General features: G+C 42.2%; 3 protein-coding genes and 1 long non-coding RNA gene across 5 annotated transcripts; 1 reads left to right on the top strand and 3 right to left on the bottom strand.

The window, feature by feature from the left end:
• The first annotated feature begins 360 nt into the window (after positions 1-360).
• idua (alpha-L-iduronidase) lies at positions 361-13,027 on the top strand. Its single transcript, XM_023978502.2, has 14 exons — positions 361-439; positions 1,242-1,382; positions 4,312-4,393; positions 7,995-8,102; positions 8,205-8,300; positions 8,466-8,668; positions 8,862-9,041; positions 9,231-9,447; positions 9,873-10,082; positions 11,860-11,981; positions 12,189-12,314; positions 12,463-12,539; positions 12,608-12,708; positions 12,816-13,027. Exons 4-14 carry the CDS (start codon positions 8,006-8,008, stop codon positions 12,914-12,916), a joined length of 1,530 nt encoding a protein of 509 aa, XP_023834270.2. The 5' UTR covers positions 361-439; positions 1,242-1,382; positions 4,312-4,393; positions 7,995-8,005; the 3' UTR covers positions 12,917-13,027.
• A 74-nt stretch (positions 13,028-13,101) lies between these two features.
• LOC111957625 (purpurin) lies at positions 13,102-15,473 on the bottom strand. 2 transcript variants are annotated; one of them, XM_023978504.2, is made up of 6 exons: positions 15,386-15,473; positions 15,084-15,202; positions 14,750-14,886; positions 14,447-14,559; positions 14,123-14,335; positions 13,102-13,817 (listed from the first exon to the last, which is right to left on the bottom strand). In XM_023978504.2, exons 2-6 carry the CDS (start codon positions 15,198-15,200, stop codon positions 13,807-13,809), a joined length of 591 nt encoding a protein of 196 aa, XP_023834272.1. In that variant the 5' UTR covers positions 15,201-15,202; positions 15,386-15,473; the 3' UTR covers positions 13,102-13,806. The 2 variants fall into 2 exon arrangements, with proteins under 2 accessions (XP_023834272.1, XP_023834271.1); XM_023978503.2 differs by having other exon boundaries at positions 15,382-15,470.
• Positions 15,474-16,598: 1,125 nt separating this feature from the next.
• LOC111957626 (uncharacterized) lies at positions 16,599-18,429 on the bottom strand. Its single transcript, XR_002876425.2, has 4 exons — positions 18,241-18,429; positions 17,634-17,688; positions 17,199-17,297; positions 16,599-16,957 (listed from the first exon to the last, which is right to left on the bottom strand). It is a non-coding gene; the product is annotated as an uncharacterized lncRNA (long non-coding RNA).
• Positions 18,430-19,382: 953 nt separating this feature from the next.
• On the bottom strand, positions 19,383-21,778 carry LOC111957623 (potassium voltage-gated channel subfamily V member 2). Its single transcript, XM_023978501.2, has 2 exons — positions 20,374-21,778; positions 19,383-19,749 (listed from the first exon to the last, which is right to left on the bottom strand). Exons 1-2 carry the CDS (start codon positions 21,706-21,708, stop codon positions 19,489-19,491), a joined length of 1,596 nt encoding a protein of 531 aa, XP_023834269.1. The 5' UTR covers positions 21,709-21,778; the 3' UTR covers positions 19,383-19,488.
• Positions 21,779-22,824: the final 1,046 nt, after the last annotated feature.

Genomic DNA, 22,824 nt, shown 5'->3' with positions numbered 1-22,824 from the left:
GTTAGATTTATTTATGCTACGAAGAAATGGAGTAGGCAAGAGTAAATGTCGCTGGTGTTTTACGTCGGCACAATCAGCTGAGCGAGCGGAACTGCTACGTTGACATATGACAACAAACTACTGTACTTAGCTAGCTATCGTTACAGTGCTGAGATATATAAATTTAAATGCTCCTTTATTTCAAGGAAGATGCCTAGCTGCTAAACATGTCATGACATTTGCAGCCATTACTTGTGCGACTATGTTTATCTACGTTTTTGTTAGTAGCTTGAGCTAGCTGTCTTGCTAACATGTTCAGTTTGATGCATCCTGTAAACTTGTTTGTCTTTGCATTGTTGATGACAATACCCAATGCTGTAGGCTCTTCATATGAGATCACAGTGGATGTCGGGAAGCCATCAGGACATCTGAAACATTTCTGGAGGAGCACTGGTTTCTGGTAGGATGATGCACCTTTTTGATTTAGTTTAGAATCATGTCATATTTTGAGGCTATGCTACCTTTCATGGCTACTTTCTGTTAGTCATTGACCACTTTGCACTAGTGTTAAAACACAATATACAACTAAAACTACCTTATTATTAAAATAACGGCAGGACCACATGCAAAAAAACTATTTGTCATAGCCTATTTTGTATTCGTATTTATTTAGGATCCCCATTAGCAGCTACTCTTCCTGGGGTCCAACAACATTAAGGCAGTTAAACAATTTAAAATATTACTATAACACTTTTCACAACACATTAACTGTGTTCCTTCAGGTCACTACTCTACTATCGCATATCTACAATACCAAATCTGTGTGTAGGGTGCGTTTTTATCATGTGTATGTGTAACCGATGTGAAATGGCTAGCTAGTTAGCGGTGGTGCGCGCTAATAGCGTTTCAATCGGTGACATCACTTGCTTTGAGACCTTGAAGTAGTGGTTCCCCTTGCTCTGCAAGGGCCGTGTCTTTTGTGGAGCGATGGGTAACGATGCTTCGTGGGTGACTGTTGTTGATGTGTGCAGAGGATCCCTGGTTCGCGCTCGGGTCGGGGCGAGGGAACGGACTAAAGTTATACTGTTACATATGTGTGTCTCTTCACAGTGCCTGCTGTTCCATAAGGTGTATTTTTCTGTGTTTAAAAATCTGATTGACTTTGGTAAACACAGGGATTCCCAATGGGGCAACCACAGAGGAGGCTCAATTTGCCCGACTACTCAGTTAATTGTAAACACATGCTTTCTACCCCTCTCCAGCCCCCCTCTTCCACACACCCAGTCCAACCAGTATGACCTGAGCAGGGACCAGGAGCTGAACCTGGCCTACGTGGGCTCTGTCCCCCATGGAGGGATTCAGCAGGTTCGGATCCACTGGATGCTGGAGCTGATCACAGCACAGTGAGTATGGGGGTGCCTGCTTTAGGGCCTTGTGGTGGGTTAGTAAATCAAATATGTAAATGTTGTATATCCCATTGTGATATGTCGCATTAATCTAATTCAGGGGTGTCAAACTCATTTCGCATCGTGGGCCACATACGGCCTAGGGAGATGTCAAGTGGGCCGGACCATTAAAATTATACCATACTCTGCTATAAATAACCAAAATATCATGTCTTTCCTTTGTTTTGGTGTAAAGAAGCACAAGAACATTAGGAAAATATTGAAATTTAATGAACTATCCTTTTACAAAACATTTCATGAAAACCCTCATATTTCCTTAGACAAATGTGCAATTTACTTTTATCATTCACAAATATGCATTGCAACTGATCCCACTGATTGTACAAAGGCACAAAACTTTAATTGGTACTGAAAAATATAGTAATGCACTTTAAGATTAAATGAGACTTTTAAAGAAAGGAATTTTTAAACCACTTACACATACGCATATAAAATCTAAATGTAATCCCTGCGTACACCTTACAAACTAAGGAGAGTGATTTTAAATGTGTAATGAAGAAAGTGTTCGCCTGTCCTGTAAATCTGTAAACTTCATACATGAAACATACATACACATACAATACATACTGAAAAATTTATGGAGTTGTATGAACAGTAGAATTCCACACACAACTTTTGTTTTGAAGCTGCTGACTAACATTAAAGTGCACATTTTTTAAATCACCACAGTAAGGATTCATCTTCACAGAGCTGTATTCTTTCAATGCAAACAGTATCTAAGGCACATTTTAAAAGTGTTAGTCTAGTCTGGACTTGTATTTGTTCTTGAAACTTGGCATCTTTTGGCCTGTACAAGTGCATCAACACCAGGTGTCATGTCCGACTAGCTGTCACTTTCAGAAGTCATTTAAGTCTTGTTTGTGAGCCTTGAACGCATTTTTGTTTTATTGATATTCATCACTGAGAAAAATTTGTTCACAAAGGTAGGTTGTCCAAACATGCAATACAAATTAGCGCAGGGCTTAATTTTGGTACCCTGGTAGAGAGTATGATAAAATCTGTCCAGACCTACAGAGGCAATTTGCCCTTCAAATCTGCATCACACTGCAAATCAATTATCTCTAGCTGTAATTCGATCCGCAGAGGTCAGAAGCCTTAACTGTAAAGGTGAGCGAAAAACTGAAAATTCCTGTCTCAAGTTCACCAAATACCTGAAAAACGTCTTCAAACTCCCAGCAAGATTCGCGTCGCAATTTATGTGTCTTACCGTTTCATGTCCGCAAGCAAGTCTGGTCAAACACCACACATCCTCTCAGACAGGGGAAATGAGCAGTTGCCATTTGCCAGTTGCATCTCCCACAAGTCAGCTTCAACTTAAATGCATGATTTCAGAAAACTGTGTGACAACTTTTTTGCGGCCTTGCAACATTTTGTTCAGAATGTTCAAGTGTTCAGTAATATCAACAAGAATGCAAGGTCCCGTAGCCATTCCTGAGATTGTAATTCCAACACCGGTTTCCTTTTTTTCTCCATGAACTGTCCGATTTCCTCTCGTAGATCAAGAAATGCCTCAGCACAGCGCCTCGGCTTAACCATCTCACTTCAGTGTGGTATGGCAGGCTGTGGGTAAGTTGCTGTCGCTGAGAAGTTTGTCAAACTGACGATGGTTCAGACCTCTGGACCGGATGAAATTTACAGTGCGAACAACCACCTCCATGACGTGGTCCATTTTCAGCGACTTGCAACACAATGCCTCCTGGTGCAAAATACAGTGAAATGTCCAGAAACGATTCCTCCATTAAGGGCTTGTACTTTGTCTTTGAACTTTGTCGCGACACCTGCTTTCTTTCCGACCATGGATGGCGCCCGTCTGTACCAGCTGACAGCGCGGACCAGTCCACTCCAACTCTGTCCAATGCAGCAACGACAGAGCCGAAAATGTCCACGGCTGTTGTGGTGTCCATCATTGGCACCAACTCAAGAAACTCTTCAGTAACAGTCAATGTCTCATCAACTCCTCGAATAAATATGGCCAGTTGGGCCACGTCTGTGATGTCAGTGCTCTCGTCAATTGCCACGGAAAATGCAATAAATGACTTGACTCTCTGTTTCAATTGACTGTCTAAATCTGCCGATAGTTCCGAAATCCTCTCTGCTATAGTATTCCTCGTCAGGCTAATATTGGCAAAAGCTTGTCGCTTCTCGGCACATACAAGTTCAGCCGCCTTCATCATGCATCGTTTAACAAAGTCACCGTCGGAATACGGCTTCGATGCTAATGCTATTTCGCTAGCAATTAGGTAGCTGGCTTTTACCGCTGCTTCACTGACTTCTCGGCTCTGGATGAAAGTTGACTGCTGTTTCCTCAGACCCGCCAGCAATTCGTAATCTTATCTCTTCTAGTTGTCCTTGCAAGCCGTCATATTTTTCGCTGTGATGAGTCTCGTAGTGGCGTCGAATATTATATTCCTTCAATACCGAAACTTGTTGCAAACACACCAAGCACGAAGTTTTCCGTGCATCTCTGTAAATAAATAGGACGTGGTCCATTTTTCTTTGAAAATTCTACACTCCTTACTACTTTTCTCCGTTTGGATAACGACATTTTGGCTAATGAGGGTGTAGCGGAGGAGAGACCAAGGTATTAACAACGTCGTAACAAGCAGCAGATGGCGCATTGATACCGTCTGCTGTTTTCAGTCTGTCTCAGTGATGCAGCTTGTCTTCTACTCTGATGGAAAGAGTGCGCCCCTTAGCGGATAATCCATGAATTGCAGCGAATTAAAAATATTAATTCCATGTCTTTTATGCATTTTTTCCACTTTCAAATTATCCTGCGGCCTGATCGAACCTCCTTGGGGGCCGGTTCCGGCCCGCGGGCCGTATGTTTGACACCCCTGATCTAATTCAAAGTATTGTTTTGTAGTATTGACAAAGGAGAACTCCAGTACAACTTTAGCCAACTGGACCAGCTGATTGACCTCTTGTGTGAAATGGACTACTCCCAGGTACAGTACTTTAACCCACCGATCTGGTGAAATTTTATAATATATACATTACAGTTGAAGTCGAAGTTTGCATACACCTTAGCCAACTACATTTAACTCAGTTTTTCACAATTCCTGACATTTAATCCAGGTAAAAATTCTCTGTTTTAGGTCAGTTAAGATAACCACTATTTTAAGATTGTGAAATGTCAGAATAATAGTAGAAGAATTATTTAATTATTTATTATTATATTTCAGCTTTTATTTCTTTCATCACATTCCCAGTGGTCAGAAGTTTACATACACTCAATTAGTATTTTGTAGCTTTGCCTTTAAATTGTTTAACTTGGGTCAAACTTTTCTGGTAGCCTTCCACAAGCTTCCCACAATAAATTGGTGAATTGCCCATCCTCCTGACAGAGCTGGTGTAACTGAGTCAGGTTTGTAGGCCTCCTTGCTCGCATATGCTTTTTCAGTTCTGCCCACAGATTTTCTATGGGATTGAGGTCAGGGCTTTGTGATGGCCACTCCAATACCTTGACTTGTCTTTAAGCCATTTTGCCACAACTTTGAAGTATGCTTGGGGTCATTGTCCATTTGGAAGACCCATTTGCGACCAAGCTTTAACTTCCTGACTGATGTCTTGAGATGTCGCTTCAATATATCAACATAATTTTCCTATCTCATGATGCCATCTATTTTGTGAAGTGCACCAGTCCCTCCTGCAGCAAAGGACCCCCACAACATGATGCTGCCACCCCCGTGCTTCACGGTTGGGATGGTGTTCTTCGGCTTGCAAGCGGCCCCCTTTTTCTTCCAAACATAACGATGGTCATTATGGCCAAACAGTTCAATTTTTTTTTCATCAGACCAGAGGACATTTCTCCAAAAAGTGCCATATTTATCCCCATGTGCGGTTGCAAACCGTAGTCTGGCTTTTTTATGGCAGTTTTGGAGCAGTGGCTCTTCCTTGCTGAGCGACCTTTCAGGTTATGTCGATATAGGAATCGTTTTACTGTGGATATAGATACATTTGTACCGGTTTCCTCCAGCATCTTCACAAGGTCCTTTGCTGTTGTTCTGGGATTGGTTTGCACTTTTCGCACTGAAGTACGTTCATTTCTAGGAGACAGAACGCGTCTCATTCCTGAGCGGTATGACAGCTGCYTGGTCCTTTGGTGTTTATACTTGTGTACTATTGTTTGTACAGATGAACAGGGTACCTTTAGGCGTTTGGAAATTGCTCCCAAGGATGAACCAGACTTGTGGAGGTCTACATTTTTTGGCTGATTTATTTTTATTTTCCCATGATGTCAAGCAAAGAGGCACTGAGTTTGAAGGTAGGCCTTGAAATACATCCACAGGTACCACTACAATTGACTCAAATGATGTCAATTAGCCTATCAGAAGCTTCTAAAGCCATGACATCATTTTCTGGAATTTTCCAAGCTGTTTTAAGGCACAGTCAACTTAGTGTTTGTAGGCTTCTGACCCACTGGAATTGTGATACTGTGAATTATAAGTGAAATAATCTGTCTGTAAACAATTGTTGGAAAAATTACTTGTGTTATGCACAAAGTAGATGTCCTAACTGACTTGCCAAAACTGTAGTTTGTTAACAAGGAATTTGTGGAGTGGTTGAAAAACGAGTTTTAATGACTCCAACCTAAGTGAATGTAAACTTCTGACTTCAACTGTATATATATATATATCTTGTGGCAGTCCAGGGGGTTGGGTTAAGACGTTTACACAGATCAGACACGGACAGAGTAGGATTAGCTCGGTTTCAAGGGTGTTTATTAAATAATAAATCAAAAGAAAAGGATAGTTCTCCCCCATGAGACCCTCTCCGGGACACCGTCTTCAACTACTCGGAAGTCACCTTACTTCCCCCAGTCCTCCCCTGTGTGCTGCCCATTCGGCAGCTTTATGGGGCTTTTACAGCTGGTTAGCAATCAGCCCCAATTAGTCCTGGGTGGAGAGCCCGTCGAGACCTGGCACGTCCAGCAGATGGAGCCATCTCCACGTGATGTATACTCCGTCTGTCACCAGGCTTCAACGAGTCTCCCCTTGGTGGCTGACCTGCTGTACGCCACTATATTTATATATATATGTGTGGGTGTGTGTGTGTGTATGTGTATATGTATATATATATATATATATATATATATATACTAAACAAAAATATAAACGCAACAATTTCAAAGATTTTACAGAGTTCATGTAAGGAAATTGATTTCACAAGACTGGGAATACAGATATGCATATGTTGGTTTCAGATACACACCCCTACTTTTTTTTTTTTTTAAAGGTATCAGAAAACCAGTCAGTACCACAATTTGCCTCATCCAGAGCGACACATCTCCTTCACAGAGTTGATCGTGGCCTGTGAAATGTTGTCCCATTCCTCTTCAATAGCTGTGCGAAGTTGCTGGATATTAGCGGGAACTGGAACACGCTGTCGTACATGTCGATCCAGAGCATCCCATCATGCTCAATAGCTTACATGTCTTGTGAGTATGCAGGCCACGGAAGAACTGGGACATTTTAATATTCCAGGAATTGTGTACAGATCCTTGTGACATGGGGTTATGCATTATCATGCTGAAACATGAGATGATGGCAACAGATGAATGGCACGACAATGGGCCTCAGGATCTCGTCACGGTATCTCTGTCCATTCAAATTGCCATCAATAAAATGAAATTGTGTTTGTTGTCCGTAGCTTATGCCAGCCCATACCATAACCCCACCACCACGGGGCACTCTGTACACAACATTGACATCAGCAAACTGCCTGTCCACACGACGCAATACACGTTGTCTGCCATCTGCCTGGTACAGTTGAAACTGGGATTCATCTGTGAAGAGCACACTTCTCCAGCGTGCCAGCGGCCATCGAAGGTGAGCATTTGCCCACTGAAGTTGGATACGACGCCGAATTGCAGTCATGTCAACACTCTGGTAAGGACAAAGAGAATGCAGATCAGCTTCCCTGACAGCTTGTGCAGAAATTCTTCAGTTGTCCGGGTGATGGTCTCAGATGATCCCGCAAGTGAAGAAGCCGGATGTGGAGGTCCTGGGCTGGCGTGGTTACAAGTGGTCTGCAGTTGTGAGGCCGGTTGGACGTACTGCCAAATTCTCTAAAATGACTTGAGGCGGCATATGGTAGAGAAATTAACATTCAATTCTCTGGCAGCAGATCTGGTGGACGTGCCAATTGCATGCTCCCTCAACTTGAGACATCTGTGGCCTTGTGTTGTGTGACAAAACTGCACATTTTAGAGTGGCCTTTTATTGTCCCCAGCACAAGATGCACCTGTGTAATGACCATGCTGTTTAATCAGTTTCTTGATATGCCATACCAGTCCAGTCAGGGGGATGGATTATCTTGGCAAAATAAAAATGCTCACTAACAGGGATGTGCACACATTTGTTAATAACAGTTGAGAAAAATAAAAATMTTGTGTGTATAGAAAATGTCTGGGATCTTTTTTTTCAGCTCATGGAACCAAAACTTTACATGTTGCATTTATATTTTTGTTCAGTATATGCTTTCTCAGTAGTATTTTTCTCTTTGACTATGGTTCATATTGAGTTTTTTTCTACTTGTTTGTTGCAGGTTTTGAATTGATGGGCAGTGTGAACAACTACTTCACCAACTTTGAAGACAAAATGCAGGTGGTGGAGTGGAGAAACCTGGTGCATCTCATTGCAAAGAGGTATATTGGTGAGTATACTGTTCAGTGATAGGGGAACACACAGTAACGTATGTAATCTTATGGATCATATAAATGGTATACTCACTAACACTATTCATCCTGAATTACAGAGAAGTATGGCTTGGGAAGTGTATCTCTGTGGAACTTTGAAACATGGAATGAACCGAACAATCATGACTTTGACAACGTCACTGTGTCTATCCAAGGTATAAAAAAATATATATATTCCGACAGGTGGCATCAGTCCTGTACCATCATACTTTCTGTAAGGAATGAAAGAAAGCATAATATAATCTCATCTGATGAATAATAATTTGTATGTAGTCTATCTCAGCACCCACTCGAGGCTATTGGTCTGCTTCCACCTCCAGGGTTCCTGAACTACTATGATGCCTGTTCGGAGGGCCTGCGGGCAGCAAGTAGGGCCCTGCGCTTGGGCGGTCCAGGAGACTCCTGCCACACCCCACCACACTCCCCCTACTGCTGGGCCATGCTGCAGCACTGCTACAATGGCACAAACTTCTTCACTGGGGAGACAGGGGTGCGGCTGGACTACATCGCCCTGCACAAAAAGGTGGGCCTGGGACTGTGGTGTGTGTAAACTGCACACCTTCATTACTATGTTTTAACCATTATTCTGTCTGACTCTAGTCTCCTAACAAGAGAACAGTGCCTAATCCTGACAATTGAAGCACTCACAGTTTCAGGATGAAAACTGGCTTGAGCTTGTGAGACTCAGTTCAAGTTTAGGTTTTGCTTTCTTTCAGGGTGGAGGCTATTCGTTACCCATCATGGAACAGGAGATCCAGACAGTGAGAGAGATCCAGGAGCATTTCCCTCTCTTCCGAACTCTGCCGGTTTACAATGATGAGGCCGATCCATTGGTGGGCTGGTCCAAACCTCTGGCGTGGAGGGCTGATGTGACATATGCAGCCATGGTGGTCAAGGTATGAAACAGTTAACTGACTTGTCTGTCCTGATTGCTATCTCCTATGTCCACCAGGTTTGGGGTCAATTCCATTTAAATTCCAAACTTTCCTCATTGAAATGCTTGAGGAACATTGGAATTGGAATTTCTGTGCTTATTGAATTGACTGTATTGAAATGGAATTGACCCGAACCCTGCTGTCCACCAGGTGATCTCCCAACACCAGGACCTGCTGTTGTCTGACCAGAACAATACCATCAACTACACCCTGCTAAGCAATGACAATGCCTTCCTCAGCTACCACCCTCATCCGTTCACCCAGCGCACCCTGACGGCCCGCTTCCAGGTCAACAACACCCAGCCCCCCCACGTCCAGCTGCTCAGGAAGCCTGTACTGACCGTCATGGGGCTGCTTGCTCTGCTAGGTGAGGCTCTCCTGTACTGACCGTCATGGGGCTGCTTGCTCTGCTAGGTGAGGCTCTCTCCTGTACTGACCGTCATGGGGCTGCTCACTCTATTTATTTACTTCACCTTTATTTAACCAGGTAGCCCAGTTGAGAACAAGTTTTCATTTACAACTGCGACCTGGCCAAGATGGAGCAAAGCAGTGCGACAAAACACAGAGTTACACAAACAAACGTACAGTCAATAACACAATAGAACAAAAAATCAAATAATAATAAATAAGTAGTTATTTTCAATAGCTGTTGTCTTTTCTTGTAGTGATAAGTGTATAGAACAGTTCTTCAGTTCTTTTTTCCCCCCACCAATTTTGGTGGGACTTAATCTGTCTACCCAGATGTTATAACTTTATGAAATTGTTTATTTTATTTTATTGTTTTGCAAAAAGGAGAGACTCAGGTACTGTCTGAGGTTGTGGAGGTTGGGGGGACTGACAACAGCACTGTGGGGGTCCTTGCCAGCACCCATGACCCCCTCATGTCCTGGACCTCTGACAGCTGGCAGGCCACTGTGCTGATCTATAACAGCGATGACACCAGCACATCTACCACCACCGACCTCATTAGGGTCTCTCTCAAAGGATTCACAGGACAGAAAGGTGGGTGTTGACAAATGTCTGAATCAGGACTAAGTTTTACTTCATATGTAGAGTGCATTCAGAAAGAATTCAGACCTCTTCCCTTTTTCCACATTGTTACGTTACAGCCTTATTCTAAAATGGATTGAATAAAAAATCCTAAATCTACACACAATACCCCATATTGACAAAGCGAAAAAAGATTTTTAGAAGTCTTTGCAAATGTATTAAAAAAAATTAACATACCTTAATACTAAATCAGACATTTTCTATGAGACTCGAAATTGAGCTTAGGTGCATCCTGTTTCCATTGATCATCCTTGATATTTCTACAACTTGGAGTCCACTTGTGGTAAATTCAATTTATTGAACATGATTTGGAAAGGCACACACCTGTCTATATAAGGTTCCACAAAACAAAGCCATGAGGTCAAAGGAATTGTCCGTAGAGCTCCGAGAAGGGATTGTGTCGGCACAGATCTGGGGAGGTGTACCAAAAGATGTCTGCAGCATGGAAGGTCTCCAAGAACAGTGGCCTCTATCATTCTTAAACGGAAGACGTTTGGAACCACCAAGACGCTTCCTAGAGCTGGCCGCCCGGTCAAACTGAGCAATCGGAGGAGAAAGGCCTTGATCAGGGAGGTGAACAAGAATCCAATCGTCACTTTGACAGAGCTCCTCTGTGGAGATGGGAGAACCTTCCAGAAGGACAACCATCTGTGTAGCACTCCACCAATCAGGCTTTATGGCAGACTGGCCAGACGGAAGCCACTCCTCAGTAAAAGGCACATGACAGCCCGCTTGGAGTTTTCCAAAAGGCACCTAAAGACTCTCAGACCATGAGAAACATGATTCTCTGGTCTGATGAAACCAAGATTGAACTCTTGGGCCTAAATGCCAAGCGCCATGTCTGGCGGAAACCTAGCACCATCCCTACGGTGGAGCATGGTGGTGGCAGCATCATGCTGTAGGGACCTTTTTTAGTGGCAGGGACTGGGAGACTAGTCAGGATCGAGGCATAGATGAACGGAACAAAGTACAGAGAGATCCTTGATGAAAATCTGCTCCAGAGCGCTCAGGACCTCAGACCGGGGCAAAGGTTCACCTTCCAACAGGACAATGACCCTAAGCACACAGCCAAGACAATGCAGGGAGTGGCTTCGGGACAAGTCTCTGAATGTCCTTGAGTGGCCCAGCCAGAGCCCGGACCTGAACCTGATCGAACATCTCTGGAGAGACCTGAAAAGATCTGTACAGCAATGCTCCCCATCCAACCTGACAGAGCGTGAGAGGATCTGCAGAGAAGAATGGGAGATACTCCCAAAATACAAGTGTGCCAAGCATGTAGCGTCATACCCAAATAGTCTCAATGCTGTAATCGCTGCCAAAGGTGCTTCAGCAAAGTACTGGAGTAAAGGGTCTGAATACTTATCTAAATGTGATGTTTCAGTTTAATTGTAATAAATGAGCAAACATTTCTAAAAACATTTTTGTTTTATCATTATGGGGTATTGTGTGTATATTGACACAAACAATTTAATACATTTTAGAATAAGGCTGTAACGTAACAAAATGTGGATAAAGTCAAGGAGTTTGAATACTTTCCGAAGGCACTGTATATACTCAACTTTAAATGCTTCTTTGATGTTGCAAACAAAATTGCAGTTGGATTAAAATGTATTACTCATTTTACAGTATGTTGACATACTCAGTTCCGTAAGTATTGGATTTGAACTGTGTTAGTAGATGAGCAAAAGAGTGACTTCAGCAGTTTCATGAATTGTGATTTTGACTTTAGGACTTGTGTATGTGACATATTACCTGGACAACAATGTGACCAACCCATCCCAGCTGTGGCAGAGCATGGGCAGCCCAGACTACCCCACAGCAGAGCAGTTCAGACAGCTGAGGAACATTGAGGTACAAAGAAAAACACCTTCTTCCATGAAAATAACATTTCTCTCATAACTAGTCTCACTCAATAAGTAAGCTTGTATTTCAGTCAATCACATCATATATTCCTCTTTGTTTTAAGTGACAGCAATGTATGAACATGGTCAGTTTTTTAATGGAATGAACTACAGCCATTGTAGCTGAGCTGAATGGTTTGTGTTGATTTAACCCCAGGATCCTCAGGTGGATGGACCTCTGCCCCTCCCTGCTGAGGGCATCCTGACCATGCGAGCCAAGCTCTATGTGCCCTCTGTCCTCCTCATACATGTGTGTGCCCAGCCTAAGGCCAAGCCAGACCAGGTCAGTGCCACCAGCTGACATGGGCTTTGATGACAGTATTATCCACACCTTGCTGATTTAATTTGTCTATCATTTCTCAGGATGGTATTTTCAAACTGTCCTGTTAAATCATCAATACCCTAACTGTATTTTATTGATCTCCTATAAGGTGAATGGATTGCGATTCATCAGCATCACAAAAAGCCAAGTTATGATTGTGTGGAAAGATCATTGTGTACATTCCAAGTAAGTACTTTTTTGGGGGGTGGCTCTTCTACTTAGTGGTGAGTTGACATGTTTTATTTTATTTGTAGGTGCATTAAGACGTTTGAGGTGGAGTTCTCCAAAGACCAGGAAGAATTCAAGAGGGTAAACACCCGGGATACCATTTTCACATCCTATGTATATTCACCAGGTAAAAATGGTTTAGAAAGTTCAAACTTTCTTTTGTGATCTTATGCAGTAGTTGGCCTGTATTAAGCATTGTGGATTCACATTTGAAAATGTGTCATTTGATTACAGAAAACCTGGAGGTTAGTGGTAGCTACAGAGTACGAGCTGTGGACTACTGGGGAAGAACTGGAGAATATTCACTGACTGAGAAATATTCAGAGGAAAACTAGAAGTTAACTAGTGTTTCCTACATGGTACCATGACTGATTGTACAAAAGCATATTTTTGTTAAATTTTTACTTTAAGAAAATATAAATCGGCATTATTGCTGCTCCAATGTATTGTTGACTTAGTCTGAAATGTTTGTTTACATGGAATAATTTTTCCATACAAATATTGTGTAATTTCACAATCAATAAGTACAATTATTTATTTGTTTTACCATTTTGAATCTTTTTTTAATGCTCATGAGACAGTGATAACATTAGAATGCTCATGTTTTCCCCCTGGACAATGTACTCGCCAACTACGTTGCCAAAACAAACTGATGAACAGTGAATGAGCGGTAATGCAGTGGTGTTAATATTCATATAGGTATTTCTGTGATGTAGAGTCTACCTCCATTGGATTGGTGCAGGCGTCATGCTCAAATGTACAATTATTTTTATATACAGTACCAGTCAAATGTTTGGACACCTACTCAATTTTTACATGGTAGAATAATAGTGAAGGCAAACTATGACAGAACACATATGGAATCATGTAGTAACCAAAAAAGTGTTAAACAAATCAAAAGATTTTAGGTTCTTCAAAGTAGCTACATTTATCCTTTGACAGCTTTTCACACTTGGCATTCTCTCAACCAGCTTCACTTGGAATGCTTTTCCATACAATATATTTTGATTTGTTTAACATTTTTGGTTCACTATTATTCTACAATGTAGAAAATAAAGTAGGTGTCCAAACTTTTGACTGGTACTGTACATGAGGGGCATAATATAATTTTTATATAAAAGAATCTTATGTGATTTCCTCTTCAGTCATCAGTAAATATCTCTGTCCAAGCCAGGACATTGTAGGGATCCCTTGGCAGCACAACAAGTTCCTTCATAGTAGACATTCAGCAAGCTCCTGTTGAGCAGAGAAAAATCAGAAGAGGGTCAACTGGGATGCTAAATTTGTTGGACATCCCAAAAATAAACATTTGCTTTAGTTGTAGAAAGCACATTTATGCTGGTAATAAATATTTGTTGAGTAGGAGATGAGTTAAGTAACTCTCAGTGAATGTTTGTAAAGGCGGCACTCAGCATTTACAGTAATGCAGACTAAACACTGATCCTTCCTCAAATGGTGTGGTCCGGATGACTGTAAAGCATTTCATAACAATTGTTGATATAAGGGCTTTATAAATAAAATAGGAAAAATGTAACCCATACCAGACTGCAGCACGGGCTCAAATTGTCCGGCCATGCAGATCTCTTCCTGCTTGGCGCGAATGCTCCTCTGGATGGCTGGTGGCAGGCCACGGGGGTTACGGGAGAATATCAGGGAGTAGCCATCCTCACAGCTTCCATCGTCCTTCAGGGTACGGCAGGCATATGTGATGGCATAGTTGTCATAGTCGGTGTCAATCACCCAGTAGTTGTCACCTGAGAGAAGAGGAGAGTATTGTGAGTATCGAGCGTGGCTTACTGGTTGTTTTTGCTGAGTCTCTTGTGTCTAAGTGTATTTGTGTATAACGGTATATTCAGAAGACGTACCTCCGCTGGACAGATAGCTGGCCAGGCCCTGGTAGTTCATGAACATCTTTCCAGGGTTGGCAGAGTCCGGCACGGTGTACTGGGCAGCCATGTCAGCGCACACAACCCAGAATCTGTAAATAGGGGAAAGTATTTCCAATCAACTTATCATAGATACAGTATTCATGTAAAATGGCTTTAAGTTACAAACATGTAGTAGATGTAAGGTTTTCAGTTTGACCCTTATACACAGATTCGGAAAGCCATGTTACATTTTTAAGACTATTACCGTTTCATCAGAAATAACCTCCAGGCAGCTCTTACCCGAAAAGTGTGACACGTCCCTTGGAGGCGGCGACCATGGAGCCGTCGTCACCGATGGTGTACTCAGCTGAGATGTTGTCCTGGAGGAACAGTCCCTCAGGGTCCTTCTTCTGCAGAGCGTACCACTTTCCTGCGTACTGGAGCACACACAGATAAACTGGTTGGTTGACGAGCCTTGCAAGTAGCCTAGGCAATTATTTCCTCCATACTGGAGCAGGAGTGTTGCAACTATTTTTCGAGCTGTGTACTGTGGCACTAGCACATAAAAAACAGATAGATGTAGGGCCTTGCAGGACAGCTTGGTCTTCTATAGAGGACTGTTTGTTTTACTCACTCTCTTGGGGTCAAAGTCCTCCTTGACATTGAAGCTGTCCACCACACAGGAGGCAGCCCAACTCTGCTCCAGACCCGCCAGGAGCACCACCACAAGGGCCAGCATATGGAAGTCCATTTCTAGAGAAGAGAGAAATTCCATAAGTATAACTTTATATGTAATAAAAACAAATCAATATTTTGATAATGCACAATAGCTGTTCCTCTCAATTGGTAACTACATTCTTATAAAAAGCCCATAACATAACAATATTCGCAGCAACATTTTAACATTCCCATGAAAAGTAGCAAAAACGTACCTACAAAGCAAGAGGTTAAGCTTCAATGAAGTTGCAGGTATGTGTTTCTCTTCTGTCTAGGATCCTTATATACACAAGGCACAGACGAGCTCACTGATTATTTTCACATCTTGGTCCTAAATGGAGGTTTAAATCTTAATCTATTACTAATCCAGTTAACAAAATCCTGCCCATAAACTGTTGCACTCTCCCATACACAATGAAACGGCTGTATGTAATTGTAGCAAGGGTGTATACTAGTCTAAACACAGAGAAAACACGTCTAGGGAATTAGTTTACCTTAGCCAAGCCAAAGTACTGTTTACGCATGGCAACACCAAGGTATTAGATAGTTCTTCAGTGACATGGAAATGAGATGGAAATAAATGACATCTATTTCTTATCAGTTGGTATCACTTTCTTTGAACTCATAAAACATATTCATTGAACAATGATAAAAAAAGAGGGATTGGATGTCAAGTTCAGGCAGTTGAAGTAAGAGTAAACAATTATTCAATTGTAAGAATACACGCTTTATGAAATTAACAGTCCACGTGGAACTTTATGTTCCTGCCCCTGGGTTAAGTAACATGATCTGTTGCACCAGTTTGGTTCTGTAATCCCAGACAAAATGTTCTTGGACAGGAGACCGCTGAAGCGCATTACAAGAGGGTTGACGCCAGGTGAAATGGGTGAGTGTCAGTGAGCAAGGCCATACATTGGATCATCCCTTGCTAACTTATACTGTGCACTATAGATAATATACATAGTTAACAAATAAAGCTTTTGTCTTTTTCTATTATTAAAACCACTTCTGTCATTGTTGCTGCTTCTATTTAGCCTGGGGATGAGCTTGAATTACTGCGTCTTGGCACCTTTGGCTTCGGCCATGACAACACAGTGCCAGGTTAAGGGTCTGCTCCACTCCAGTCATGACAGCAGACCACAGTCCTCCTATTTACGTGCATGGCCATGACAGAACAGTACAATCTTGTTTCATGTAATAATCAAATAATTTTTGTAGCTTCAGTTTTAATGTCTAGAAGATTAGAAAGAACAAATATTAGAGTTGATGGTTGATGAATGACGCTTCATATAGTGTAGACTAGAGGGGGGGTAAAATCCATAATAGCATATCCATTACTCAAAAACAAAGCAAGTGTGACAAAAAAAAGTAGTTGAAGCAAGTGCAAGGAAAAATGGAGAAAGGATGAAAGAATGAAGATTCAAAGACAGAATAAATATTTACCATTTATTTATCAAGTAGCATGTATGACATTGTCATGAGGGTGTGTAACAAGGGTACAAACATTAAACTTTACTTACAATACTGCATTTGTGATATTACAGTTCTGAATCCAAATAGCAAGCCATTATTTGATATGCCATGTAAATGACTACAAAAAACTATATTTGGTCTCCAGACCAAGTGAGGGTTTATCGGTTAGAGTGCACACGTCAGTAAAATAACTGTGCCGGAGAGTTTTGGACCAAGTATATCCAGGAAAATAAGAGTGGAAAAATACAGGAGCAGTGTGAAGAGCTTCACAGTAACTTCTCCCAGTGCCAGCTCATTTCAAAATCGACTCTTCACTGGCTGTAGTGAGAGACCAGGAAAAAAAGTAGATGTCAAGTTTATACAGAAACAATTAAGTGTTTAATAACATGAAGCAGCTGTTTTTACTGCCATATGTTGTTATTCAGGCTATTCCTATAGAACATGCAAAAGACCTATTGATGGACCTATATCTAAGCATGCAAATTTGTTTACTTAAAAGAACAAACATGACGATAGCAAATTTGCCAGTAATCTCTTCAAAACAAACATGGACCTTTACCTTCAGCTAGCGCCTTGGCAATTTTTTCTTGTTCTTCACGAACCTTCTTCTCCTCTTCCTCAAGCCTTCTTTCCTCCGCAGCAATAGGCTTTAGTTCATCTAAAATTAATTTAAAGGGGGAGAGGGTGTTAAAATCAAAACTTAAAATGGAATTACTTCTGAAAAAAAATCAAACACCATATGATGTACCGGTAATCTATGTGAAGAACTATGAAGAATCCTATGTTATTGCAGGTTTTCAACAAGTTGGAGGTCCGTGTCTGCATGGCTTCAATGTTAAGGTTGCTAGCCTAGCTAACGTTAGTCTGTGACCACAATATAGGACATTTGTACTCTAACGTTAGTATGCCACCACCTGAGGCGTCCATATGGCATGCCGCCTGTCTGCACAGTTAAGAGTCAATGCAAAACCTTTATTCAAGGTTCACAACTCACCATATCTCCTCTTGCCAAATACTATACCAGCTAACAACGCTGAGTACCTTGCTGTCTGTAATGAGAAACAAATAACGCATCAGACAGTATCACTCAGGCAATGATTTAATGCTAACATTAGACAAATGCTAGCTAATTCACGGGCTTTTTTATTTCACATTTATTTAACTAGGCAAGTCAGTTAAGAACAAATTCTTATTTACAATGACGGCCTACGCAGGGCCAATTGTGCACCGCCTTATGGGCCTCCCAATTACGGCCAGTTGTGATACAGCCTGGAATCGAACCAGGGTAGACCGCTGCGCCACTCGGTAGCCCACAACAACAATCTGCATGCAATGTCAAAGCTGTCAGCTGATGCATAACATGCGCAAATGATTGCAGGTTTGGAAGTAATAGCTATGTGTTGAAAATGTAGCTAACTAACGTTATTGAATTATTCCACTAGCTAGGTTGTTAGTTAGCCAGCTGTCTGAGTTTGGCAGAGGTCTTGGACAATGCAGCTTTGTTATGCAACTTATTCGCTGCAAATTAGGAAACAATTCACGATTTATTTTTAAATAAAACTACTTTCAACAGCATGTTACACAAATGTGTTGGAACAAACCTTAATAAGCGGTGACACTGCCACTGGAGGGACCATTTTGCTGCTGGTTTGTGATGGTTAGCCTGCTCCGAAATTTTGCACAACAGCAGCACCAGAGGTCACTTTACTGATGAAAAGGATTGTGGGAAAATGCCGGTGTCTAATTTTGTTAGCGCTATCTGGAATCCTTGGGATGTCCCGCCCCCTAACCATAACCCTTACCTAACCTTAATCATGGATTAAACCATTGAAAATACTGTAATGAAACCGTCCCAAGGATTCTATATAGCGTTATCAAAGCCACAATGTCAAAACCCCCGCCTATTTCTACAATGTCTCTTTTTAAAATCAATTTTTAAACCTAATCCTAACCTCAACCACATTGCTAACTTTATGCCTAATCCTAACCTTACATTAAGACCAAAAACCTCATGTTTGTTGTCAAGTTTTACGATATGGACATTTTAACTTTGTGGCTGTGATAACTAGTGAAAACCCCTTCACGTTCACTTGTGGTTCATGTTTTATAAAATTACCAAAAATATCTTGATTTTATCAAACTTTATAATCCTCCACTTCATAACCGAGTATTTACCTACATGTTCTAGATTATCAAGTGTGTCGTATTAAACTCGCCCACCACTTTCTGCTCTATCAACACTAACCACAAGATGCCAGCAGCTGCAAGCTTTTGTGGGTCTTTGCTTCAGACAGGGAGCAGGCTAATTGGGCAGGATCAGACAGGACATTAAGCAAAGTAGCGTGTTTCAATCATTAAATGCATAAAAATATATAAAAAAGGAGCAATAGAATCAACTTGACCTGACAGGGCAAGTTGCTTCATAGCTGTGGAGCTCTTTATGACAATGCACTGTCTATATGGTATTGTTAACAGGCCTACCCTTTGGGGGAGAAGCACTCTCATTAGGTAATATGTGTGAAGTGCAGGGGTAGAAATGGAGAAAGAAAATCACTCCTGGAACCCTTCAATGTAAAATCTATGAATTCAATGTGAATTGCAAAATTTTACATCACAAAATGTTTTCACGCCCAGAACCCCCTTCCCCCAGACCCCCTCCCATTTCCACCCCTTCCACCCCAGAACCCCCCACCCCCATGCATATCTGACGGGTAAGACAAGAGGGTGCATGGGTTTTCAGCAGTTTCAAAGTTAACATTACTTTATTCAACCCGATACTATATATGTTGCCAATGTAAGGAAGATCAGGCAGATGTGTCTTACAAAGTCCTAAACAGTTAGCTGTAGCATCATGTAGTGTGTCCAACTCCACAACAAAGTGAGATCTTCATTGCTGTCCTTTTGGCAAACCTAATTTTCCCCCGGTTCTTCATGTTTGCGGTGTACTCGTGGGATTTCAGTTTGGCGTAGTAGTCTGAGAACTTGTTGAAGAGGATGGAGATGGGCAGTCCGTTCAGTATGATTCCAAAGGAAATACAGAAGAAAGCAAAGAGACGCCCCAGGATGGTCTCTGGATACATGTCTCCATAGCCCACGGTGGAGATGCTCACCTGGAGTGCAGAAATTACAAGAGTTATGGAACTTGAACCCCTTTCACAGTGAAAATGTAAAAGTGTTATCTGTCCCACTTCAGTCACAACTTAAGAAATTCATATGAATACCCTTTCAGAGAGAGGTATACAGGGCCTAAAAGTGGCCTGACTTTATGTCCAGAGTGTTGATCATAATTAAGCACATACGGCATGCTTCATGTGAACAGGCACGGACATGGACAGATACACATATTCTAATGGAGGTGCGCTGACCTAAAGTCCACCCTGTAATAGCATTATGGTATTAAGACACTATCCAGGAACCATATAAACCATCCATTTAAATAATGTCAGACCATGTAGTTCATATGAAAAGGTTACTGGTACTTTGATCAGTGTTTAAGCGTATCATTCAGTTAGTGGCCACTGACAGCCATTAGTACACAGTGCAGTAGGTAGTATTATGAGGTGACTACAGAGCGAGCCATAGACCGGACACACTACAGACCTGAAGCCAGACCTGAGCCTCACTGCATCATCGCTGGAAGATCACCAGAAACATAGCTGAATATAAAGCTACAAAGAATGAAAGTTAGACTTTTTAAAAACTCCTAATGGCCTATTGTGAACTAATATACTTACAGCAGCCCACCACCATGCATGGGGGATGCTTGTGAAGTTGGTTTGGGGCACGTCATGCTCCACAGTGTAGACCATGGCAGAGAAGGCGAAGATTCCCATGGCGATGAAGAGGAAGAGGCAGCCCACCTGCTGGTAGCACTGGCGGAGTGTGAAGCCAAACGCCCTCAGTCCGGTGGAGTGGCGCGCCAGCTTCAAGATACGAAATATACGCATCAGCCGCATGATCCGCAACACCTGGCCCAGCTTCCCCACCTGCCCAACTGTCCTCATGTCATGTTCGTGCTTCACGTAGTCATTGTTTTCAAAGCACTCCAAAGCCAGCTGCAAGTACTGAGGTAGAATAGCGATCAGGTCCACCGTGTTGAGCATGCTCCTGGCGAAAGTCTGGAGGTCAGGTGTGGACACCAGCCTGAGCAGATACTCCATGGTGAAAAAAGCAATGCACAGAGACTCCACAAATTCACAGTAGGTCTTCCCGCTCAATTGGCCAGAGGGAGTCTTGTACTGCATATCCTCTACTGTGTTGAGTGTCATGGCCACCAGGGATACCAGGACAAACAGGCTGGAGACCAAGGCCATGAGCTTGGCAGGGACAGAGGAGAAAGGTTTTTCCATTAGGTTCCAGATCACTCTGCGGTTATGCCCCATGAACATGTCCTGAAACAGCTCCTCATTCTCCTCGATCTCCACCTCAGCCTCCAGCTCTCTCTGGATGTTCAGCTGCTCGTTTATTTCGTCCTGTCGCTCCTCAAAGGAAATCCGGCAGCAGCGGTGGGTGTTCTTGATCCTCACGCCCCAGTAGTTGATCTCCTCCAGAAAGTTTCTGGGACACAGCTCGTCTTTTATCCACAGCACCCCAGTTCTGTAGAAGGTGAAGATGTTGTTGAAAATCTCTGGGTCCCTGTCAAAGAAGTACTCATTTTTCTTGACTTGGTAATCGTCACACAGGTCCAGTTTCTTGTTGTGGTCTGTATAGGTGGCAAGCCGCCCTATCCTAGTTTTAGGGTACCTGGCCGCCAACCGGTAAGCTATCTGATAGGACTTCCCCCCAACATTGATGTTGAGATTGTAATTCTTGGTGGGTGAAGCCAGCCTTGAAAGAAGAGCCAAAGGCTTCTCATCTTCCTCATCCTCATACTCAGAGTAGATGTCATAAATGTCCTTGCTCAGTTCTTGCATGGAATTCCACTCTTTTATACAGCTGTCCTTGGTGAATGGAAGGGTGCTGTCTTCTGAGGGTCTTCTAAGTTCAGCATTAGGCCCAGTGACTTTGTAGTTAGGGAAGAGGCTCTGCCTCCTGTTCCAAAGGTTGAGCATCCTCCCGGTGCTTCCCATGTCGTTGCCTTCCGTGGGCTATACAGCAGACGGCAGATTCAAATCTGGGAGCATTACTGTTCTACTTTAATACCCCCCTCTGATTAAGCACATGCAGAGGATGTTAGCAGGATGCATTGCGTGCCACGGCCCCATCAATGATGCTGACAGAGGATCCATGTGCTTACAGAACATTTACATACCATTATCCCCTCCCAAGCTCCTCTGGCCCTGTGTGTAATGTAAGTGCTTTAATGTGTTTGGACCCCAGGAAGAGTGGGGATCCCTAATAAATACAAATACGTCTGTCAGTGAACATACTTCATCAACTCACTTCCTTAGAGTCTGTAAACAAGTCTGTATACGGTATGTGTCATCAAACTGAGTATATGAAGACAAACTGATACATGAACTCTCCCCTTCATGAATTCATCAATAGGTTTGCTGTAGTGTTGTTTTGGGCAGAGTAAGGACTGCCGTTTCATCAACTGCATCCTTGTCGACTGATACTGCTGAGCACATGCGTTCATGAACGCTGGCCAAACACTGCTCCAATTGAGTAATCTAGGTGTAGGCTAATCCATTGTCTCTTAAGAATGTAAAGATTAGGTGATAGTTTCCCTAGGCTTAGGGGACAAATTAAGAATTTGAATTAATGACTCTCCAACGAGGGGATTTTTGTATTCTCTTGCGATACAATACATTCATTTTGGTTTTCACATAATTCCAGAAAATAGTCTGAAAGTTATTGTTAATTGTTTATTGCCAGATTGTAATGACACAGAGACCCCTGTGCTGCAGGAGAACAAAGAGGGTGTGGGGGTGTTTAAAGAGGATAAGGACTTTAAGACGTTAACATGCTTCCTGTCAGAGTGGACAACATGTGTCTGTGGTCTCTCTTAGCCTATTAGAATCAAGGCCACAAGCTCACTTTGACAAGATATTCAATTACATTAATTATGTTACAACTACACATGGAGAACAATTATATACAATAACACTGACAAGAAGACTGATAGTGATGGTGATCGTAGAGAAGATAATCATTCTATAAAAGAACTCATCAGCCATTTTATTGTCTGACATAACTTGGCTTGGAAAAGGAATCCTCTTATAGGATATCAGATTATTGACTTG

This window comes from Salvelinus sp. IW2-2015, linkage group LG33 (assembly GCF_002910315.2).
Source record: "Salvelinus sp. IW2-2015 linkage group LG33, ASM291031v2, whole genome shotgun sequence".
NCBI lineage: Eukaryota > Metazoa > Chordata > Actinopteri > Salmoniformes > Salmonidae > Salvelinus > Salvelinus sp. IW2-2015.
This window is presented reverse-complemented; position numbering and strand designations above follow the sequence as displayed.